This window comes from Bombina bombina, chromosome 2 (assembly GCF_027579735.1).
Source record: "Bombina bombina isolate aBomBom1 chromosome 2, aBomBom1.pri, whole genome shotgun sequence".
NCBI classification, from domain to species: Eukaryota; Metazoa; Chordata; class Amphibia; order Anura; family Bombinatoridae; genus Bombina; species Bombina bombina.
The window spans coordinates 849,619,610-849,642,736 of record NC_069500.1 but is presented as its reverse complement, the minus strand read 5'-3'; the positions used below and the strand labels follow the sequence as shown (position 1 = coordinate 849,642,736).

Below are 23,127 nucleotides of genomic sequence, written 5' to 3'. Positions count from 1 at the left end.
GTCATTCTTGGAGCCTGATTTTTAACATTATTTAAGTCTCATTTTTTAGTTGCTTCTGGTTTCTAGAGGCCTGTTCTGTTTGCATTTTTTTCCCATTCCTGAAACTGTCATTTAAGGAATTTCATAATTTTGCTTTATATGTTGTTTTTTTCTATTACATATTGCAAGATATTTCAAAAACTGTTCCTGTATCAGAAAATGCTGAGGGATTCCTGATGACTGATATCAGTCCTACCAAAGCTAAGTTCATTTATTTTAATGTTATGCATGTTTATCTTTAGCTATGGTTTGTAATAAGTTATCATGATAAACTTTTACATGCAGAGTCCATTAGTATTTATGCATTATATATTGCTATTCTTTTTACATCTAATGTACAAGATATACTTAGGAATTTTTAAGAATATTTTTCTGATTCTATTCTAAAGGCTTTGTCTGACATCCCGCCTTCTAATAAAATTTTTAGGTCTTTTTTAAACTTCTCATTTAGTTGATGAAGTTTCAAATGACCAACAACATACTGAATTATCCTTCTCTGATGGTGTTTTTTCTCATTCAGAATTTTCTTCATCAGATATTGACACTAACAAATCTACTTTTTTATTTTTAAATAGAGTACATTCGTTCTTTGTTGAAAAGGTGTTGATTATTTTGGATATTATAGAAGTAACTAGTTCTTTTGATTTTAAGACTAGCTAACATTTAAATTCTGCTTATTAACCTTCTGTGGTTTCTTCAGAGGTTTTTTTCCAGTTCCTGATACTAGGGAATGGAATAGGCCGGGAATTTCTTTTATTCCTTCTTTAAGGTTTTTAAATTGTATTCTTTGCCGGCAGTTAGTTTTAAATTTTGAGGAAAGATCCCCCAAGTTAATGGGGCTATCTCTACTCTAGCTAAACATACTATTATTCCTATAGCAAATAGTATTTATTTTTTTCCTTCAGATGGGAAACTTGTATCTTATTTAAGGAAAATTATTTATTTTCAGGTACTTTTCTTAGACCTGTAATTTATTTGGCTGATGTTGCAACTGCTTCAACTTTCTGGTTGGATACTTTAGTGCAACAAGTATTGGATTATGACTTGTTTAGCTTTCTTGAGTTGATCAACATGCTAATAATTTCATTTGCATCGTCATTTTTTTTATATATTTAAGCAAATCAGGTTTATTCTATGTCTTTAGCTATTTTAGCTAGAAGAACTTTGTGATTCCAATCTTGGAATGCTAATTTGATTTCTAAATTCCATATTTTTTTCCAAGGTAATCAATTATTTGGTTCACAATTGGATTCAATTCTTCAACTGTTACTCTGGGCTTCAAGATTGAGTTTTAGGACTAAATTTTAAGCTTATATTAGTTTTTGTTCTTACTAAGGAACTGAATCCTAAATTCTTCCCCAAGTAACATGTTTATAATTGGAAGTTTTCTTCATTCAATTTAAGCCATTTAAAATATCAAAGTCAGCTCCCCAAATTTGCATGTAGGTGCGGTTCTTATTCCAGCTTAGCTGGTAAGGGGCATGTTAAGACTTTTTTAAAATTTTGGTTCAATTCGGTCCAAACTTCTTAGATTTGTGTACAGAATAGGATTCAGAGTAAAACCGTCTGTGAGAAGTCTTCTTTTCTCTAACATATTCCGGCTATTCCAGTAAGGCTCACACTTTCCTGAAGTGTGTTTCAGACCTGTATGTATTGGGTACTTGTGAAGCGCGGCTGGTCACCTGTTGGGGCTCAAGGCGCTGCTCAGACCTGGAGTTTTCTGGGGTATTTATACCAGTTCCATTTTAGGAACAGGGTTTGGGGGTTTTATTCAAAACTATTCATTGTCCCAAAGATAGAAAATCTTTTTGAATTATCATATAAGTGTACCATCTTTTAGAATGGTGTTTATATAGTCTATTCTGCCTTTTTGGTCAGTGATGGCATTATTTGTTTACAATAGATACAATAGATGCATATCTTCATTTTCTGTTTTCATTCAGATTATTTTCATTTTCTGAGATTCTCTTTTTTTGACAAAGCATTAACAATTTGTTGCTTTTCCTTCTGGTCTAGCAACAGCTCTAAGAATCTTTTTAAGGTTCTCAGTGTTTCCTTATTTGGACGGTCTCGTGGTACTGGCTCAGTCTTTTCGTTCTGCGGAATCTCATACGATTCAACTTTTGTTGTTTCTTCAAGACATGGTTAGAGGGTCTTTTTTATCAAAAGCTCCTTGATTCCTCACACAAGGGTCACTTTTTTTAGGTTTCCAGATAGATTGTGTCAGTGTCTTTGTCTCTAACAGACAAGTGACAATTTTATTGGGTTCTGTTTGTCGGAACCTTCAGTCTCTATTATTTCCTTCAGTTGCTATATATGCATGGAAGTTTTAGGTCTCATGGCTGCAGCATTGGATTTGATTCCCTTTGCTCATTTTCATAGGAAACCTTTCCAGTTTTTTATGCTGAATTAATGGTGCAGGGATTCTAGGATATCACTTTTTATATCTTTGAATCCCAATGTTTAACTATCTTTGATTTGGTGGTTAGATCACCATCATTTAGTTCTACGGGTCTCTTTGGTTCATTCAACCTGGACCATGATCACTACAGATGCGAGTCTTTTAGGTTGGGAGGCTGTCTGGGGATCTCTGTCAGCACAAGGGGTTTGGAAATCTCAGGAGGCGAGATTACCATTTGATATTTTGGAACTCCGTGCATTTCTCAGTTATTCAGTTTTGGCTTCTTTTTGAAGAAAGAGATGTTTATTGTTTTTCAGACAGACAATGTCACAACTGTGGCGTATGTCAATCATCAGGGTGGGACTCTCAGTCCTTAGGCTGTGAAAGAAGTATCTCGGATATTTGCTTGGGCTAAATCCAGCTACTGTCTAATTTCTGTGGTCCATATCCCAGGTATAGACAATTGAGAAGCGGATTATCTCTGTCAATCAAGCTTTACATCCGGGAGAATGGTCTCTTTACCCAGATATGTTTTTTCAAAATTGTTCAGATGTGAGGGTTTCCAGAAATAGATCTGATGGCATCTCATCTAAACAAGGAACTTCCCAGGGGCCTATTCAGGTCCGGGGATCCTCAGGCGGAAGAAGTGTATGCATTGACACTTCCTTGGAGTTATCAATCTGCCTATATTTGTTCACCTCTGTTTCTTCTTTTTAGAGTGATTTTCAAAATCATCAGGGAGCAATCTTTTGTGTTGCTGGTGGCTCCAGCATGGCCGCACAGGTTTTGGTATATGGTTCTTGTTCGGATGTCCAGTTGCCAATCTTGGTCACTTCCAATTAAGGCCAGACTTTATATCTTAATATCTTTTTTTCCATCAGGAACTCAAATTATTAATTTGATGGTATGGAAATTTAACGCTTAGTACTTAGTCATAGAAGTTTCTCTGACTCAGTGATCAATACTATGTTGCAGGCTCGTAAATCTGTGTCTAGTAAGATTTATTATCGAGTTTGGAAGATTTACATCTCATGATGCTCTTCTCATAAATTCTCTAGGCATTCTTCTAGAATTCCTAGGATTTTAAAGTTTCTTCAGGATGGTTTGGATAAGGGTTTTTGTCTGCAAGTTCCTTGAAAGGACAAATCTCTGCTTTTTCTGTACTGTTTTCACAGAAAAATTTGCTAATCTTTCTGTTATTCATTGTTTTGTTCAGGCTTTGGTTCGGGATAAGGTGGTTTTGCTGTCTTCATTTCAATTTTATACCTAAAATTGTGAATTCTAACAACATTAGTAGAGGAATTATTGTCCCTTCCTTGTGTCCTAATCCTAAAAATTCTTTGGAAAGATTCTTACATTCTTTGGATGTGGTAAGAGTTTTGAAATATTATGTTGAAGCTACTCAGATTTCAGAAAGACTTCTAGTCTATTTGTTATCTTTTCTGGTTTTAGGAAAGGTCAGAAGGCCTCTGTCATTTCTTTGGCATTTTGGTTAAAGCTTTTTTGATTCATCATGCTTATTTGGAGTCGGGTTAATCCCCGCCTCAGAGGTTTACGGCTCATTCTACTAGGTCAGTTTCTACTTCCTGGGCTTTTAAGAATGAAGCTTCTGTTGATCAGATTTGCAAAGCAACGACTTGGTCTTCTTTGCATACTTTTACTAAATTCTACCATTTTGATGTTTTCTCTTCTTCAGAAGCAGTTTTTGGTAGAATAGTACTTCAGGCAGCTGTTTCAGTTTGATTCTTCTGCTTATAATTTCAGTTTTTTTCATTATAAAAATTGAAACTTTTGATTTGGGTTGTGGATTAATTTTCAGCGGAATTGGCTGTCTTTATTTTATCCCTCCCTCTCTAGTGACTCTTGCGTGGAAGTTCCACATCTTGGGTATCTGCTATCCCATATGTCACTAGCTCATGGACTCTTGCTAATTACATGAAAGAAAACATAATTTATGTAAGAACTTACCTGATAAATTCATTTCTTTCATATTAGCAAGAGTCCATGAGGCCCACCCTTTTTGTGGTGGTTATGATTTTTTTGTATAAAGCACAATTATTCCAATTCCTTATTTTTGATGCTTTTGCTCCTTTCTTATCACCCCACTTCTTGGCTATTCATTAAACTGAATTGTGGGTGTGGTGAGGGGTGTATTTATAGGCATTTTAAGGTTTGGGAAACTCTGCCCCTCCTGGTAGGAATGTATATCCCATACGTCACTAGCTCATGGACTCTTGCTAATATAAAAGAAATGAATTTATCAGGTAAGTTCTTACATAAATTATGTTTTTATACCTTCTATCGTAATCAAGGGGTCTTTACTTCACATACAACACACTTCATAGTGGGATAAACAACTTTCAAACTAATATTTGTGTTTTAAAAAATTTTTAGGGACCTCTCCATACTGACGAGATGTCTTAGATCATCTCACCTGAGCGACGAGGTTTTGAATATCAGGCCATAAAAGAGAACACATTTAAAGTAGAAAAATTAAAGCATTATAATTATTGTTTTTCATTGTATATATCGCTTTAAATGACTTGTATATGATATCTAAAATAAACAGTTTTTTTTCATGAAGTCTTTTGTTATTTTGATGCCACTAGTATCAATTGTATACACGTTCTAAGTGGTTGACCCAGGTGTGTAATAATGCACTTCATTACTGTTGAGTATTACTCAAAATACACTTGACCATTTGTTAAATTATCAGTTAGCATTTTGTTTCCTTCCCTGGAGTGCCATCCTTATTTATTTATTATCAGTTATTTGTAGAGCTACAACAGATTCTGCAGTGCTAAATCTTTAATAGAAAATATATCAGTAGACATATTATCTGCAAACTTACAGAACCCATGTTCCTTGATTGCTAGTGTGGATTTTATTACATACAAAAACCAAAAAAATCAGAATGTCCCTGGGATGACAACCATCTTAACTGTAGTAGTGCTGAAAAATACAGCAATACAGTTAGAAATCTGGCTTTTGTAGCATTTTGCTTATCATCCATATAGTTATCATTACAATGTACCTTGGAAATGTACTGGATTGTTTATTTGCTGTCTAGTTAATAAGAATTATAATTAGATATATTTGTGTGTATATATATATATATATATATATATATATATATATATATATATATATATACATATATATATACAAAATATATATATATATATATATATATATATATATATATATATATACTGTGTGTGTGTGTATATATATATAAATATATATATATACATATATATATATATATGTATATATTGTGTGTGTGTGTGTATGTATGTGTGTATATATATATGTATATATATATATATATATATATATATATATATATATATATCATTTCATAAGATCCCTGGGCACAAAAAAATAGAACAATCTCTGAAATATCAACCCAGTCATTTTGCAAGTTGTGAATATAGGTTATGTTTCATTTTTTAAGAATAAAGATTTCTAACAGGCTTAACTATCCTCATTCTTATTCATATTTCCGCAGGAGACAGATTTGCAATCATTTAATTTTATTTAGTCTTGCTCAGTAGGCAGAATGTGAAAATTTATGCTGAAAAGTGAACTTGAAAAACAGCGGTCTTTGACTGCCCTTCTTTGTTGGAAGTCATCGGGAAGGATTTATCAGAATGTATTACTTCCACCCATTGTCAAAGTGTATTCAAATCATGTAAAGGCATTTTGCTTAATTGCAGAAGAGCACAGCCCACATAAGCGAATAGTATATTCTTGCAATGCATTTAAATAGGGTTTATGTTATACAACTTATTTTTTTGCAGAGATGGGGAAAACATAATAATATTCAAGGTAATGCTGATTCTGAATACTTTATTTTTCCTTCATATACAACAGTTGGCTCATGATACTTTACTAAGCTTCAGGAAAAATTTAGCCATTCATACATTATAACCTGAGACATCTGGTGCATGTTCAGAATAGAAAAAAGAGGATTAGAAAGTGAATGATAGGGATGGAAATAATTCCTATGCAACCTTTACATAATCTAGATGGTAAAATAATTATCTTCGACTTGAAAGCTTTAGTAGTTTATTATAAAATATATTCAGTCAGATGTGTTTATTGATTGATGGCTAAAGGCTGGATAAATACAAAGAATAATGGCGAGAACAGGTTTTTTTTTTAAGCCGTGTATTCTGAATATAGTTCTTGAAAAATATATAAAACAAAAAATCTTCCAAGACTGTTGTCTTTCGTTATATATTTCATTTATATATAACTGGAAGTGTCTTGTTCTCCTTGACTGATACAAACCCTTAAGGGGACAGTTTACACCAATTTTCATATAACTGCATGTAATAGACACTACTATAAAGAATAAGATGCACGGATACTGATATAAAAATTCAGTATAAAACTGTTTAAAAACTTACTTAGAAGCTCTCAGTTTAGCTCTGTTGAAAAGGTAGCTGGAAAGCCCACTGCAAGTGAGAAATAAGACATTCCCCCCCTCCCCCTTCTTTTGCATATGAAAAGACCCTTTACACAAACAGGAGCAAGCTGGAGAATGTATCTGACGGTATTCTCATAAAACTTTGGGGCTTGGTTAGGAGTCTGAATATCAGAGCAATGTTATTTAAAAATAAGCAAAACTATACAAAAAAAAAACTTTATGGGCTACATAAATAGATCATCTACAAAACATGTATGCAAAGAAAAACTGAGTGTATAATGTCCCTTTAAGTTTTGGTTGATATTTTTTCTACTTTTTTATTCAAGCGATACAAATTGGTACATACATATTCCAGTCTAGGCTATAATAGCTGTGAGCTGAATGTATTGGGCTTTTGTTTTACTTACCAGAAAAAATATGAAACACAAAATAATTTGAGTGTCGCCAAATGCTGTAAATTTAAAAAAAAATGTTTTAATTTGTATAGAATTGTTTTTAAATCAAGTATTCTACATTTTGACATTTTAAATGGTATTTTATATATTACTCAAATAGTAAGTCACCAACTTAAAGGGACACTGAACCCAACTTTTTTCTTTTCTTTCGTGATTCAGATAGAGCATGCAAATTTAAGCAAATGTCTAATTTACTCTATTTATCAAATTTTCTTCATTCTCTTGATATCTTTATTTGATAAGCAAGAATGTAAGTTTAGATGCCGGCCTATTTTTGGTGAACAACCCGGGTTGTTCTTGCTGATTGGTGGATTAATTTAATCGACCAATAAACAAGTGCTGCCCTGAGTCTGAACCAAAAAATAGCCTAGATGCCTTCCTTTTCAAATAAAGATAGCAAGAGAACAAAGAAAAATTGATAATAGGAGTAAATTGGAAATTTGCTTAAAATTGCATGCTCTATCTGAACCACGAAAGAACAAATGTGGGTTCAGTGTCCCTTTAAAAGCAAGTTTCATATAATTTTAAAATGCTATTTTTTTTAAATGTAAATAATATCATGAACTGAGAGACCAATGAAATGAAATGAACTTGTATGTTAAAATGACTAGAATCAAGTTGTGTTAGTATTTGTAAATAAATCATTGTATACATACATGGTGGGGTATATTGGGGATGGTTGATATAGTATGCCAGCCAACACGTGAATCCCCAAGAAAAGGCACAAACCTGAAAAATAATTAAATCAGTGAGCTTGACTTTGATGTTGTAGAATAGTATTATCATACCTTAAAAGTTAATGAAACGGTATTGCAGAAAGAGGAAAAACAACTTGAAATTTTATATGTTCTAATCTTTTTCAGTCAAATATTCTGTTTTAGTTTCTCTAGTATGAGTCACCATGAAATCTGCAAGCACTGTGTTTTTGGCAGACTAGATGTGAATTTTGCATAATGATAGTAATAATCTAACACCATAGGTACTGTGAACATTTTGGATGCTTTACTTGATAGCATGTAGGGTTTTTTGCTAGAAGAATATCAGATTTCCGTTTTAATGTAAATAATACAAAATCCTAAAGCTTTCATGAATTAAAGTTAAAGGGATGTTAGACACTAAATACAGAAGTACATAGAAAAAGATAATATAAATACCTAAAGTTTACAGGGTTAACCATAGAACAATCACATTTTAAATAGTACCCTGTAGCACCCAACGTATACAATTAATTATACATGGTTCATTAATTCCCTCCATTCGCTTCTGTTTTTGAAAATCAAGGGATTTCAAATAAATTTCTATTTTTTTTTAAATACATTTTACACTTTAGGTCTGCTTTAAATATTTGTTACATAATTTATTGTATCAAAGTCTATATATAATTATTGTTATTGTTATTTCTGTATTTTTTTTGTAAATAGGAGCAACATCTTCATAATTTTTTATCGTCAGCGTGTTATTGCTACTTAGTAATACAACCTTGTTTTGAGTGGCTCACCAAATATAATGACCACCTTTGAAGGTTTGTCTGCTGTATTAACCATTACCTATATCATAAATATATAAATATATGCAACATACATACCTGCCACATAATAAATCCTAACTCCCCATCCATTTTAATAAATTCTAACCTCAGCGACAACTATATTCAGGGGTGAAACTACAGGGGGTGCAGAGGTCGCAGGTGCGTACATCTTGAAAAAGGCCTATTATTATAGTCCGAAACGCGTTGACATTAACTGGTAAGCCAATTTCCAATACCCTATCAAGGTATTTTATCAGAATGTATTACTTCCACCCATTGCCAAGGTGTATTCAAATCATGTAAAGGCATTTTACTTAATTGCAGAAGAGCCCCAGCCCACATAAGCGAATAGTATATTCTTGCAATGCATTTAAATAGGGTTTATGTTATGCATAATCCTTCCCAATTTCCAATACCCTATCAAGGTATTTTATCTGTTTAGCACTATTGTTCTTTTCTTTTCCACAGCAAACTTCTAGAACTATTACATATTGGGATTCTATTTCTGAAACACATAGGAGGATCATCACAACACTCCAATTTTACACTTTTCTTCATTTTAAACAGCGTTATTTTTTTCTTTTTTCTTTTTTTCTTATTTTGTCTTCATTTTGACTCTCACTATTGACTTATTTGGATCACTCACTTTTATGTCACTTGATATCTTTTTGTGGCTTAGGATCCGTTTGTCTCTTCATTTGCGGATTGGATTTTTTCACTTATTTTTCACTTATATCTTTTATTATATTTTTTTCATTTATAGCAATACCGCAGTACAACTCAGATTTGAGTCACACACCCAGTTTGTTATTTATCAATACCATTAGGGGTATTTTCCCAATACCATTGCATTTTGTATGTGTTCATGTTTTTAATGATTTTTAACTTATCATGGATCCATGATTTTATCTTATGCTGATATACAACATCTGTTTTTATGTGTGTTGGATATTAGAATGTTTAAATAAAACACTGTTTATATTGTTCACATTCCAATCACCTTAGCCTTTTGTAGGCGCTCTCTTCTCTCTATTTCATTGTAACCATAGAACATTCACATTTTAAATAGTACCCTGTAGCACCCAAACTTATACAATTAATTAGACATGGTTCATTATTTCCCTCCATTCGCCTCTGTTTCTGAAAATCAAGGGATTTCAAATAAAGTTCTCATTTTTTTTAAATACATTTTACACTTTGGGTCTGCTTTAAATATTTGGTACAAAATTTATTGTATCAAAGTCTATATATAATTATTGTTATTGTTATTTCTGTATTTTTTTTATAAATAGGAGCAACATCTTTATATTTTTTTATTGACAGTGTGTTATTGCTACTTAGTAATACAACCTTGTTTTGAGTGGCTCATCAAATATAATGACCACCTTTGAAGGTTTGTCTGCTGTATTAACCATTACCTATATCATAAATATATAAATATATGCAACATACATACCTGCCACATAATAAATCCTAACTGTACCTCCCTCCCCATCCATTTTAATAAATTCTAACCTCAGCGACAACTATATTCAGGGGTGAAACTACAGGGGGTGCAGAGGTCGCAGGTGCGACTGGGCCCCTGAGGGTGGGGGGCCAGCTTAAAAAAATTAAAACATTTTTTTTAGAATTTTTTTTTTTTTTAATAAAAAACGTTAACCTACCACTGCCTGCACTGATATTATGTGAGTGTGACATGACTACAGGGGTTAGTGTTTCTGTTTTACCCATTGGTGTTTATGTGTGTGCATGTATGTGACTGTGTGTGTATTTATGCATGTATGTGTGTGTATGTGTGTTTGTGTATGTTTGTGGAACCAGCAAATTACAGACCTTGTTACTTCAGCATGGGGGGGGGGGGGCAGGGGGTAAACAGTGTCATTATACAGTACCACTATATACAGTATGGGGGCTGGACCATGTCACTGACTACTGTGGTCACTTTATAAAGTACTGGGCGGGTAGGGTCAGGCCAGCCATTTCACCGGCAGATTACAGACTGTGTCACTAACTTACTATATACAGTACTGGGGGTTAAATAGTGTCACTATATATATATATATTTATATATATATATATATATATATACACACAGTAATAGGGGGTCAGACCATCTCACAGACTGTGGGCACAGGGTACCTCCTTTTGCAGACATGTAATCTGATTCACATTTTTTTTTCTGTGTAGAATGTAAAAAAAAAATAATATGTATTAAATTCACCCTTTTTTGGAGGGGGGAGGGGCGGTGGGGGGGGGCCCTTCTTAGATTCTTGCACCTGGGCCCTGTGGTTTCTAGTTACGCCTCTGACTATATTTAATCATAACTGTACAGACTTCTAATTTCTAACCTTTATTCGTGACCCATCATTTGCACCCACAAAGCACTCAAGTATCATAATATCCATAATTCTCCAGTGCAAGGTGCTCTCTATCGCGCCTTTTTTAAAAACCTAAAAAGCTAAGATCATGAAACAACACAACATCCTTCTTTCATTCTTGTTCCGGGAAGGTCTCTTTCTTTATATAAAAACCATTTCTGATCTTTACCCTCTACTGACCAATGTGAAGAAGGTCTAGCACAGTCCTTTAAAGGGATATGAAACCCAAACATTTTCTTTTGTGATTCAGACAGAGCATATAATTAAAAAAAAATCCATTCTATTATTAAATTGGTTTCATTCCCATGATATCCTTTGTTGAAGAGACACCAGAAGTGCTGCTATCCAGTGCTCTTGCAAATGAATAACATTCTTGCAAAACTGCTGCCATATAGTGCTTCAGAAATGAGCAGGTTTATGAACTTATGTCCCTGCTTTTCAACAAAAGATGCAGAAGGAACAAATAAATATTGATAACAGAAGTACATTAGAAAGCTGTTTAAAATGTCATGCTCTATCTAAATCATTAAAGAAAAAAAGTCTTTCATATTATTTTAAGCAACACTACATTAATTCTGCTAATCATTAGCTTTTAATAATCTCCCTTTACATTTATGTCTGTAAATAAGGTCCCACAGAGATATTAAGGAGTTTAGCGTTTCTGAAATGTTTCTTTCATGATTCAGACATATCGTGATTTTAAACACCTTTCCAATTTACTTCTATTATCTAATTTGCACCATTTTCTTGGTATACTTTGTTGAAAATAACACCTAGGTAGGCTCGGGAGCAGCAATGCATTACTAATCTAATAGTGCATTGCTGCTCCTTAAAAAAAAAAAAGGATATCAAGTGAATGAAGCAAGTTCGATAATAAAAGTAAATTTGGAAGTTGTTTAAAATAATATGCTCTATCTGAATCATGAAAGAAAAAAATATTGGGTTTCATATCCCTTTAAAGAGACAGTAAAGTAATAATTGGACATTCAGGCCCCTATTTATCAAAGTCTGGCGGACCTGATCCGACAGTGCGGATCAGGTCCACCAAACCTCGCTGAATACAGAGAGCAATACGCTCTCCGTATTCAGCATTGCACCAGCAGCTCACAAGAGATGCTGGTGCAATGCCGCCCCTGCAGACTCGCGGCCAATTGGCCGCCAGCAGGGGGGTGTCAATCAACCCAATCGTACTCGATCGGGTTGATTTTCGGCGATGTCTGTCCGCCTGCTCAGAGCAGGCGGACAGGTTATGGAGCAGCGGTCTTTGTGACCGCTGCTTCATAACTGCTGTTTCTGGCGAGTCTGAAGACTCGCCAGAAACAGGGGCCATCAAGCTCCTTTCGGAGCTTGATAGATAGGCCCCTCAGTATTTAGATAGAGCATACAATTTTAAACAACTTTACAATTTACTTCTGTTATTTACTTTGCTTTCTTCTCTTGTTATCCTTTGCTGAAAGGTTTATTTAGGAAAGCTTAGGAGCATCAAAGAACCTAGGTTCTAGCTGCTGATTGGTGACTGCATATATATACCGATTGTCATTGACTCACCCATGTATTCAGTTAGAAACCAGTAGTGCATTGATGCTCCTTCAAGCAAATTTGATAATAGAAGTAAACTGGAAAGCTGTTTGGAATTGTTCTACCTAAATCATGAAATAAAATATTTGGGTTTCATGTTCCTTTAAGGTAATATTTGTAATTATATTGATTTTACAAAATACATTTAGTTAACTGTTAAATCTCTCATATGACAGAGTGCAAAATATGCATAGGGTACCTATCTATCAAGCCCCGAATGGAGCGTGATGGCCCGTGTTTCTGGCGAGTCTTCAGACTCGCCAGAAACAGCAGTTATGAAGCAGCGGTCTAAAGAATCGCCGCAATTCAACCAGATCGAATACGATCGGGTTGATTGACACCTCCCTGCTGGCGGCCGATTGGCCACGAGTCAGCAGGGGGCAGCGTTCCACCAGCAGCTCTTGTGAGCTATTGGTGCAATGCTGAATACGAAGAGTGTATTGCTCTCCGCATTCAGCGAGGTCTTGCGGACCTGATCCGCAAGACCTTTCATAAATAGAGGCCTTAGTCTTTTTACTGTGCAATATTTTGGAAATTCATAAACTGTCTAAGCCGTAAATAGTTTTCTCTATTAAACAAAGAAATGACTAAATTGAAAGCTAAGGTTAATAAATGTATATTTAGTCCAAAAATGTGACTCTGGAAGAAACCCCTAGAGATTATAAACAGAGTGAGATTAAATTAGTTTGTACTCTGGACATCAAATACCTCATGCTCAGCCCTTGCAACACATTTATGCTAAATCCACCTGTAGTAAAGAGGGAACTGTACCTTAGGCTTCTGAAACCGTAATATCTAATCAGATCTGCTAGTATATACATTACAAAAAGGAAATATAAAGGTTTGAACTGCAATTTAAATTTGAGGAAGAAGCTATAAAGACGAACATAACAAAAATACAGGCAGACTCGGTCATACTAGGATATGGAAAGTGGAGGGTATAGAAATAGTCATCAACTAAATAGGAATGCTAAGGTTCATACAGTATTGAACACACTCAGTATAAAAAAGCTGTAATACCTTCTTTAGATGCATTAATGAAAGAAGAAAATCCAAGATTTAAAGGGACATGAAACCCAAATTTTTTTCTTTCATGATTTAGACAGAGCTTACAATTATAAACAACTTTCTAATTTACTTCTATTATCTAATTTACTTCATTCTCTTGATATTCTTTGCAGAAAAGCATATCTAGATATGCTTAGTAGCTGCTGATTGGTAGCTGCACACAGATGCCTCCTGTGATTGGTTCACCGTGTGCATTGCTATTTCTTCATTAAAGTATATCTAAAGAATGAAGCAAATTAGGTAATAGAAGTAAATCGGAATGTTGTTTAAAATTATATTCTCTACCTTAATCATGAAAGAAAATGTTTGGGTATAGTGTCCCTTTAAGCTTGTATTAAAGGGATATGAAACTCCAATTTTTTTCTTTCATGATTCAGATAGAACATGCGATTTTAAACAACTTTTTAATTTATTTCTCTAATCAATTTTTCTTTATTCTCTTGGTATCTTTTATTAAAAAGCAGAGACGAATGCTTCAGAGTCACCCATGTCTGGAGTACTATATGGCAGTAGTTTTACAAGAATGTTATCCATTTGCAAGAGCACTAGATGGCAGCACTATTTTCTGCTATATAGTGCGCCAGATGCCTACCTAGGTATCTCTTCAACATAGAATATCATGGGAACTAAGCAAATTTTATAATAGAAGTAAATTGGAAACTTTTTTTTAAATTATATGCGGTGTCTGTATCACAAAAGAACAATTTTTGGTATTCATATTCCTTTAAATATATTAAAGGGACAGTCAACACCAGAATTTTTGTTGTTTAAAAAGATAGATAATCCCTTAATTACCAATTCCCCAGTTTTGCATAACCAACACAGTTATAATTATAGACATTTTACCTCTGTAATTACCTTGTATCTAAGCCTCAGCAGACTGCCCCCTTATTTCAGCTCTTTTGACAGACTCGCAGTTTACCCAATCAGAGCTGTCTCCATGGTAAATTCATGTGCATGAGCTAAATGTTATCTATATGAAACATGTGAACTAATGCCCTCTAGTGGTGAAAAACTATCAAAATGCATTAAGATTAGAGGCGGCCTTCAAGGTCTAAGAAATTAGCATATGAACCTCCTAAGTTTAGCTTTCAACTAAGAATACCAAGAGAACAAAGCAAAATTGGTGATAAAAATACATTGGAAAGTTGTTTAAAATTACATGCCCTATTTGAATCATAAAAGGTTTTTTTGGACTTGACTGTCCCTTTAAAGGAGAGTGCATAAGGGATTACTTTTGTTATGTATTTTACAATGGGCTGCATAAACAGGAATACTCCAAGGGATGCTATAATAAAAGATAATGTGGTTATCACTTCTATTTCTTTACAGGAGATAAACGTCTAATGGCATTATCAAAGATAACGTGTTGGCATAGGTAATATACAACTCATTTGTTTGATTAGGAATGGTTTTGGACAACTTGAATGGTTTTGGATAACTTGAGAATAGGTGTTGTAGTATCTCTTCATAAATAATGGCAATAGGAAAGAAACTGTTGAATGCAGTAGTGAGAAAATGAATAGAAACTTTCAAACAAAGTCACACAACATACAAGATTTATTTTTTTGTAAGAAGATCATGACAATCTAAACTAGCTGATCCTTTTCAGTACATAACTAAATAGATAGATGCATCTTATCTGATTTTTTTTGTAAATCATTTAACATTTCCGGACACAGCTAACTCTATTTTACTATATTTTCTTAGAATAGACTCAAGATTATTTTAGCAGAAAGAATGTTGGCTGAATGTGCAGATTGTTTAAATTGAGAGAGGGGAGTCGCTACTGGTAGCCTCCGCAGTCAGTTATTGGGCCAGTATTGTTCAATAAATTCATTAATGATATTGGTAATGGGCTTTAAAGAAGCAGAGCTTTCCAAACTTTTCATGTTTGTGACGCACTTTTTAGACCTACATCATTTTGCGGCACAGTAGTTCAGTTGTACTAGCAAACAGGAAGTTAAACTAACTTGTTTTAAGACATACGGACACATACATAAATTATATAATAACGAAATGTATTTACAAGTAACACTATGTATGTGCAAGAATTAAAAAAAAAAAAAATATCATCAATAGCTACTTAATATTTTAATGGGATGTATGAGGTTGATGGGATGAACACAGTTTCTGAATATTTGGCGGAATATTAGATAAAGACACTCATTTCATAATCAAGCATTTTTAAGCTTACACTTAACTTTTAAACTTCATATCCATATTTCAGGAGCAGCAATGCACTACTGGGAGCTAGCTGCAAAAAAAACACTTTGACTTCTGACTTCAGCTCAGCGTTTAAGCTGCTGCCCTCAGAGCTCTGTGAGTCCGACTGGCTACTGCCCGCGCTGCAAACACACTGCTGTCCCACTCACCGACTACACGTGCAGTCACGAGCCGATTAAGGAGACTACATTTGCAGTCAGGAGCCAATGTGCCGCCATTGGGAATAGTTTCAGTTCCCACTCAGCTGCACCAATAGGTTAAGATGACCTACTAGGTATCAATCATGTGTCAACCATGTGATATGCATAGCAGGCAGGTATAAAGTCGGAAACCATTATAAAAATTCTTAAAAAATTCAAAAAAAATTGTGCTGAAGCAGGGACACACCTACACACGGCTGCCGACACACTAATGTGTCACGACACACAGTTTGGAAAGAACTGCCATAAAGGATTGAAACAAAAAAAGAAAGGGCGCCTCCTAGTGTAGCCAATTTTTGTAAGTAGATAATATATATTAGCAGATTTTGTACTCACATGTAGTGAAGGCAACGATAATGCCTAGGTAGATGGTCTGGAAACTTATCAGTGTCCCAGTTGACTGTGCACCATGAGAAGGGCTGCTCCTCTTGAATGGAAAAGATCTGGAAAACTGGAAAAATATACAGAGGGCGACTCCTAGTGCAAATCAGTTGATACAGTTGTAAGCCCCAAATGATCCCTTTAGAGAGATACTCACATATTATGGAGCACACTATAGTGCTAATGAGGCAAGCTGGGTATATTATGGTGGCCCAGCGCACATAACACTCTGGCAAGCAGTGGATCAATGTAGCAAATAAAAGATAGGAGACTCCAGAAGTATATCAAAAATGAGTTTTATAAAAATAAATAAATGAACATAAAAACAATCAGTAAAACATGCTACGCGTTTCTCAGAGCTCACCACTCTGTTTCCTCAGGCAAGTTCAACTTTTTTATAAAACTCATTTTTGATATACTTCTGGAGTCTCCTATCTTTTATTTGCTACATTGATCCACTGCTTGCCAGAGTGTTATGTGCGCTGGGCCACCATAATATACCCAGCTTGCCTCATTAGCACTATAGTGTGCTCCATAATATGTGAGTATCTCTCTAAAGGGATCATTTGGGGCTTACAACTGTATCAACTGATTTGCACTAGGAGTCGCCCTCTGTATATTTTTCCAGTTTGCCATAAAGGATTGTTGGACAAACAAGTGAGAGCTAAAATGTTAGACCACAAAGTGCAGATTTTCACATTACAAAACCTGAAGTTTAATTAGAGACTCAGGGGCCGATTTACTAATATCATCGATAAATGCAAACAGAATTTTATCTAGCTGCATTAACTTATTTCCTTTTCTTTTATAACCATGTGGTGCATGCTACAAGCCCCCCCTACATTAGTGACATGTAGGAAACTCAACTGCCTATACAAATAGGGAAGGCTGCTAATAATACCAGTGTTGTAAAGGGAGATTTTAACTACAACAAAATAAATTTAGCCAATGAAACTAGCAATACAGCTTAGGGAGATAGATGTTTAAAGGGACATAATTCAGATAGAGCTTGCGATTTTAAACACCTTTCCAATTTGCTTCTTCGTTAACAAAAGATAACAAGAGAATGAAGCAAATAAGACAACACAAGTAAATTGTGGAAAGGTGTTTAAAATTGTATTCTCTATCTAAATCATGAAAGAAAAAAAATGGCTTTCATGTCCCTTTAAATACGCTCACAATTACAAGAAGAGTCAAGTAGAAATAAAGCTATATTGGATTTAGTTCTGTCAAACAATACAGAAATAGGCGATTTTATCAAGGGCCGAATGGCCCCTGTTTCTGCATGACCCTTCAGGCTCACGGGAAATAGCAGTTATGAAGCAGCGGTCTTAAGACCACTGCTCCCTAACTGGCCCGCTGCCTCAGGGCTGTGGACATCAATCCACCCGATCCTATTTGATCGGGTTGATTGACACCCCCTGCTAGTGGCCGATTGGCTGCAAATCTGCAGGGGGCGGCATTGCACAAGCAGTTGACCAGAACTGCTTGTGCAATGTTAAATTCCGACAGCGTATGCTGTCGGCATTCAACGATGTCTGGCGGGTATGATACACTACAGCGTATCATGTCCGCCAGACTTTGATAAATCGGCCCCAGTAAATCAAACATAGAGATACAAGAACATTTAGGTAACAGAGATCATAACACGACCACATTTAAAATCACTTTCTAGAAGCAGTTACAGGGATTCAACTAAGATGTTTAACTTTAAGAAAGCAAGACTCTGTGATTTAATGAAAAAGTTAAATTGAATAAATTGGGACAACGTATTCTCAAATAAAAACACAGAAGATAGATGGATAACATTTAAAACTTTGTTAAAGGGACACTGAACCCAATTTTTTTCTTTTGTGATTCAGATAAAGCATTACATTGTAAGCAACTTTCTCATTTACTCCTATTATCAAATTTTCTTCATTCTCTTGGTATCTTTATTTGAAATGCAAGAATGTAAGTTTAGATGCCGGCCCATTTTTGGTGAACAACCTAGTTTGTCCTTGCTGATTGGTGGATAAATTCATCCACCAATAAAAAAATTGCTGTCCAGAGGTCTGAAACACAAAAGTTTAGATGCCTTCTTTTTCATAAAGATAGCAAGAGAACAAAGAAAAATTGATAATTAATAGGAGAAAAAAATTGGGTTTAGTGTCCCTTTAAATAAATATGCACGTACCACATGGTTATCAAAGTAAAATAAATCCAAGCCAATGTGACTGAATAAAAATGTTTTAAGAGAAGTAAAAAAAAAAAAAAAGTAGGGCATTTATTGAAATTATTCCAAGAACATAGTACAAACTCAACATAACAAATATATAAAATGAATGTAACAAAGCATGCAAAAGTTAATTCATCTTAGCCCAAATTGAAAATGAAACCTTAGTAAATTATAGGTCAAACTTTAAAATACTTTAAAGAGACACTAAACCCAAATTATTTCTGTAATGATTCAGATAGAGCATGCAATTTTTTATCAACTTTCTAATTTACTCCTATTATCAAATTTTCTTTGTTCTTTTGCTATCTTTATTTGAAAAGCAGGACTGTAAAGCTGCCTATTTTTGGTTCAGCACATGGGTTGCGCTTGATAATTGGTGGCTAAATGTAGCCACCAATAAGCAAGGGCTATCCATGGTACTGAACAAGAATGGGCCATTTCCTAAGCTTTACATTCCTGCTTTTCAAATACAGATAGCAACAGAACAAAGAAAAAAATGATAATAGGAGTAAAGTAGAAAGTTGCTTCAAATTGCATGCTCAATTCAGTGTAAAATGCAAATGCTTTGCAAGGGAATTTACAAAAATTGGCAGAATTGGCTGGAAAATTGAAAATAAGATTAAATCCTGGTAAATGTGAGGTTCTTCATTCTGGAAGCAAATATATGCAGGCAACCTATAATATAAATGGGGCTACACTACTGGGGCAAAACAAAGGAGGAAAATTATTTGGGTGTATAAAAATGAGTGTGCACGGATGCAAGGGAAGAAGGAATAATAATTTTTCAACTATTTAAATCCCTGGTAAGACCTTACAGTGAGTATAGAGTGCAGTTCTGGGGACTATTATCAAAAAGGACATTGCAGAGTTAGAAAAAAGGACCACAAAACTATTAAAGGGACACTCAACCAAAATTAAACTTTCATTATTCAGATAGAGCATGCAATTTTTTAACAGCTTTCAAATTTACTTCCATTAACTAAATGTTCACAGTCTTTTTATAGTTAGCCTTTTTGAGTTACTGGCTCCTACTGAGCATGTGCAAGAATAAGTGTGTATGCATTTGTGAATGGCTGATGGCTGTCACATGGTACATTTATGCATTTGTGATTGGCTGATGGCTGTCACATGGTACAGGGGGAGTGGAAGAAGACATAACTTTTAAAATTGTCAGAAAAAAAAATCTACTACTCATTTGAAGCTCAGACTAAGTGCTATTGAATTGTCTTGTTATCTTGCATTTGTTGATTATGCAAATCTACTGTGTTGACTGGTCCATTAAAGTAAAAGGAGGATTTAGACTATGAGGAGCGGTTAAACCAACTGGATCAGTTTTCTCTAAAGGTGGTATGATTACTTTATATTAATTTATTCAAGGTCCACTGTTTGTGAGAAGAGATCACAATTTAAGGCTAGAGAAAATCATATTTAAACTCTATCAACGTAAACATGTTTTCACTGTAAAAGCAATGACATTGTGGAACTCATTGCCTAAAGAGGTAGTGATTACCAATACCTTAGATACATTTTAAAATGGTTTAGATATATTTCTGGATAGATACAGAATTAAGAGATATGATTGGTTGTGCTGAATAGATCAGCATTTTAATTGTATTTTTATTAATGAATGAATTAATGATTTATTATTTTACTATTCTTATTAATTTGAGATTCTTTATTGGGACTCAAGTAGTGTCTGTATAGGTGAAAGTCAATGGACTTTTGTCTTCTTTTAAATGGACACTAAACCCAAATTTTTTCTTTAATGGTTCAGATAGAGCATGCAATTTTAAGCAGATTTCTAATTTACTCTTATTATCAATTGTTCTTAGTTCTCTCACTATCTTTATTTGAAAAAGCAGGAATGTAAGCGTAAGAGTCGGCCCATTTTTGGTTCAGCAGCTAAGTAGTACTTACTGTTTGGTGGATAAATGTAGCTACCAATCAGCAAGCTCTACCCAAAATTGATAATAGGAGTAAATTAGAAAGTTGCTTAAAATTGCATGCCCTGAATCATGAAAAAAAACTTTGGGTTTAGTGTCCCTTTAACCTCATCTACTGGACTTTAAAATATATACGGCTAGATTACGAGTCTTGCGTTATGAGTAAAAAAGCAGCGTTAAGGCTGATAACGCTGCTTTTTTACTACCGCTGGTATTACGAGTCTTGCAGATTTAGGGGCACCACACACTTTTTTGGCCGTACTGCAAATCAACTTACGCTAATTGCGTATAGTCTTTTTTCTATGGGACTTCCATAGCGCCGGTATTACAAGCTTTTCCTGGGAGGCCAAAAAGTGAGCGGTACACCCTATCCCGTCAAGATTCGTACTGCATTTTAAAGTCAGTAGTTATGAGTTTTACACTACAGAGCTGTAGTATAAAACTCATAACTAAAGTGCTAAAAAGTACACTAACACCCATAAACTACCTATTAACCCCTAAACCGAGGCCCTCTTGCATTGCAAACACCAAAATAAAATTATTAACCCCTAATCTGCCGCTCCAGACATCACCGCCACTATAATAAACATATTAACCCCTAAACTGCCATACCCCCGCCTCGCAAACACTAGTTACATATTATTAACCCCTAATCTGCCATCGCTAACATCGCAGCCACCTACCTACATTTATTAACCCCTAATCTGCCACCCCCAATGTCGCCGCCACTATATTATATTTATTAACCCCTAAACCTAAGTCTAACCCTAACACCCCCTAACTTAAATATAATTAAAATAAATCTAAATAAAATCTACTATTAATAAATAAATAATTCCTATTTAAAACTACTTACCTATAAAATAAACCCTAAGCTAGCTACAATATAACTAATAGTTACATTGTAGCTAGCTTAGGGTTTATTTTTATTTTACAGGCAAGTTTGTATTTATTTTAACTAGGTAGAATAGTTACTAAATAGTTAAATATTTACTAACTATCTAGTCAAAATAAATACAAATTTACCTGTAAAATAAAACCTAACCTAAGTTACACTAACACTTAGCCTAACCCTACAATTAAATAAATTCCCTAAATTAAATACAATTAACTAAATTAAATACAATTAACTAAATTAAATCCAATTAGCTAAATTACAAAACCCCCACTAAATTACAGAAAATAAAAAACAAATTACAAGATCTTTAAACTAATTACACCTAATCTAATAGCCCTATCAAAATAAAAAAAGCCCCCCCCCAAAATAAAAAAAAAACCTAGCCTAAACTAAACTACCAATAGCCCTTAAAAGGGCCTTTTGCGGGGCATTGCCACAAAGAAATCCGCTCTTTTACCTGAAAAAAAAAATACAAACAACCCCCCCAACAGTAAAACCCATCACCCACACAACCAACCCCACAAATAAAACCCCAACTAAAAAAACCTAAGCTCCACATTGTCCTGAAAAGGGCATTTGGATGGGCATTGCCCTTAAAAGGGCATTTAGCTCCATTGCTGCCCAAAGCCCTAACCTAAAAATAAAACCCACCCAATAAACCCTTAAAAAAAACTAACACTAACCCCCTGAAGATCCACCTACAGTTTTGAAGATGCCGGGAAAAGTCCTCAACGAAGCCGGGAGAAGTCTTCATCCAAGCCAGGAGAAGTGGTCCTCCAGACGGGCAGAAGTCTTCATCCAGACGCCATCTTCTATCTTCATCCATCTGGTGCGGATCGGGTCCATCTTCAAGACATCCGGCATGGAGCATCCTTTTCCAACAACGACTACCCGACGAATGAAGGTACCTTTAAGTGACGTCATCCAAGATGACGTCCCTTTAGATTCCAATTGGAATTCCGATTTGAAAAAATCCTATTGACTGATTGCAATCAGCCAATAGGATTGAGCTTGCATTCTATTGGCTGTTCCAATCAGCCAATAGAATGTGAGCTCAATCCTATTGGCTGATTGGATCAGCCAATAGGATTGAAGTTCAATCCTATTGGCTGATTGCATCAGCCAATAGAATTTTTTCAACCTTAATTCCGATTGGTTGATAGAATTCTATCAGCCAATCGGAATCTAAGGGACGCCATCTTGGATGATGTCACTTAAAGGTACCTTCATTCGTCGGGTAGTCGTCATTGGAAGAGGATGCTCCACGCCTGATGTCTTGAAGATGGACCCACTCCGCGCCGGATGAATAAAGATAGAAGATGCCGTCTGGATGAAGACTTCTGCCCGTCTGGAGGACCACTTCTCCCAGCTTCGTTGAG

At 34.8% G+C, this 23,127-nt stretch overlaps 1 protein-coding gene across 1 annotated transcript in view; it reads right to left on the bottom strand.

Moving 5' to 3' along the window:
• TECRL (trans-2,3-enoyl-CoA reductase like) overlaps positions 1 to 23,127 on the bottom strand; it is a 1,178,878-nt gene that overhangs the window by 476,233 nt on the left and 679,518 nt on the right. The window contains exons 8-9 of the mRNA XM_053700120.1: positions 7,987 to 8,059; positions 7,283 to 7,326 (exon numbers count right to left, since the gene is read on the bottom strand). Of these exons, the coding sequence (XP_053556095.1) occupies positions 7,283 to 7,326; positions 7,987 to 8,059 (117 nt within the window). The remainder of the gene's footprint in view (positions 1 to 7,282; positions 7,327 to 7,986; positions 8,060 to 23,127) is intronic.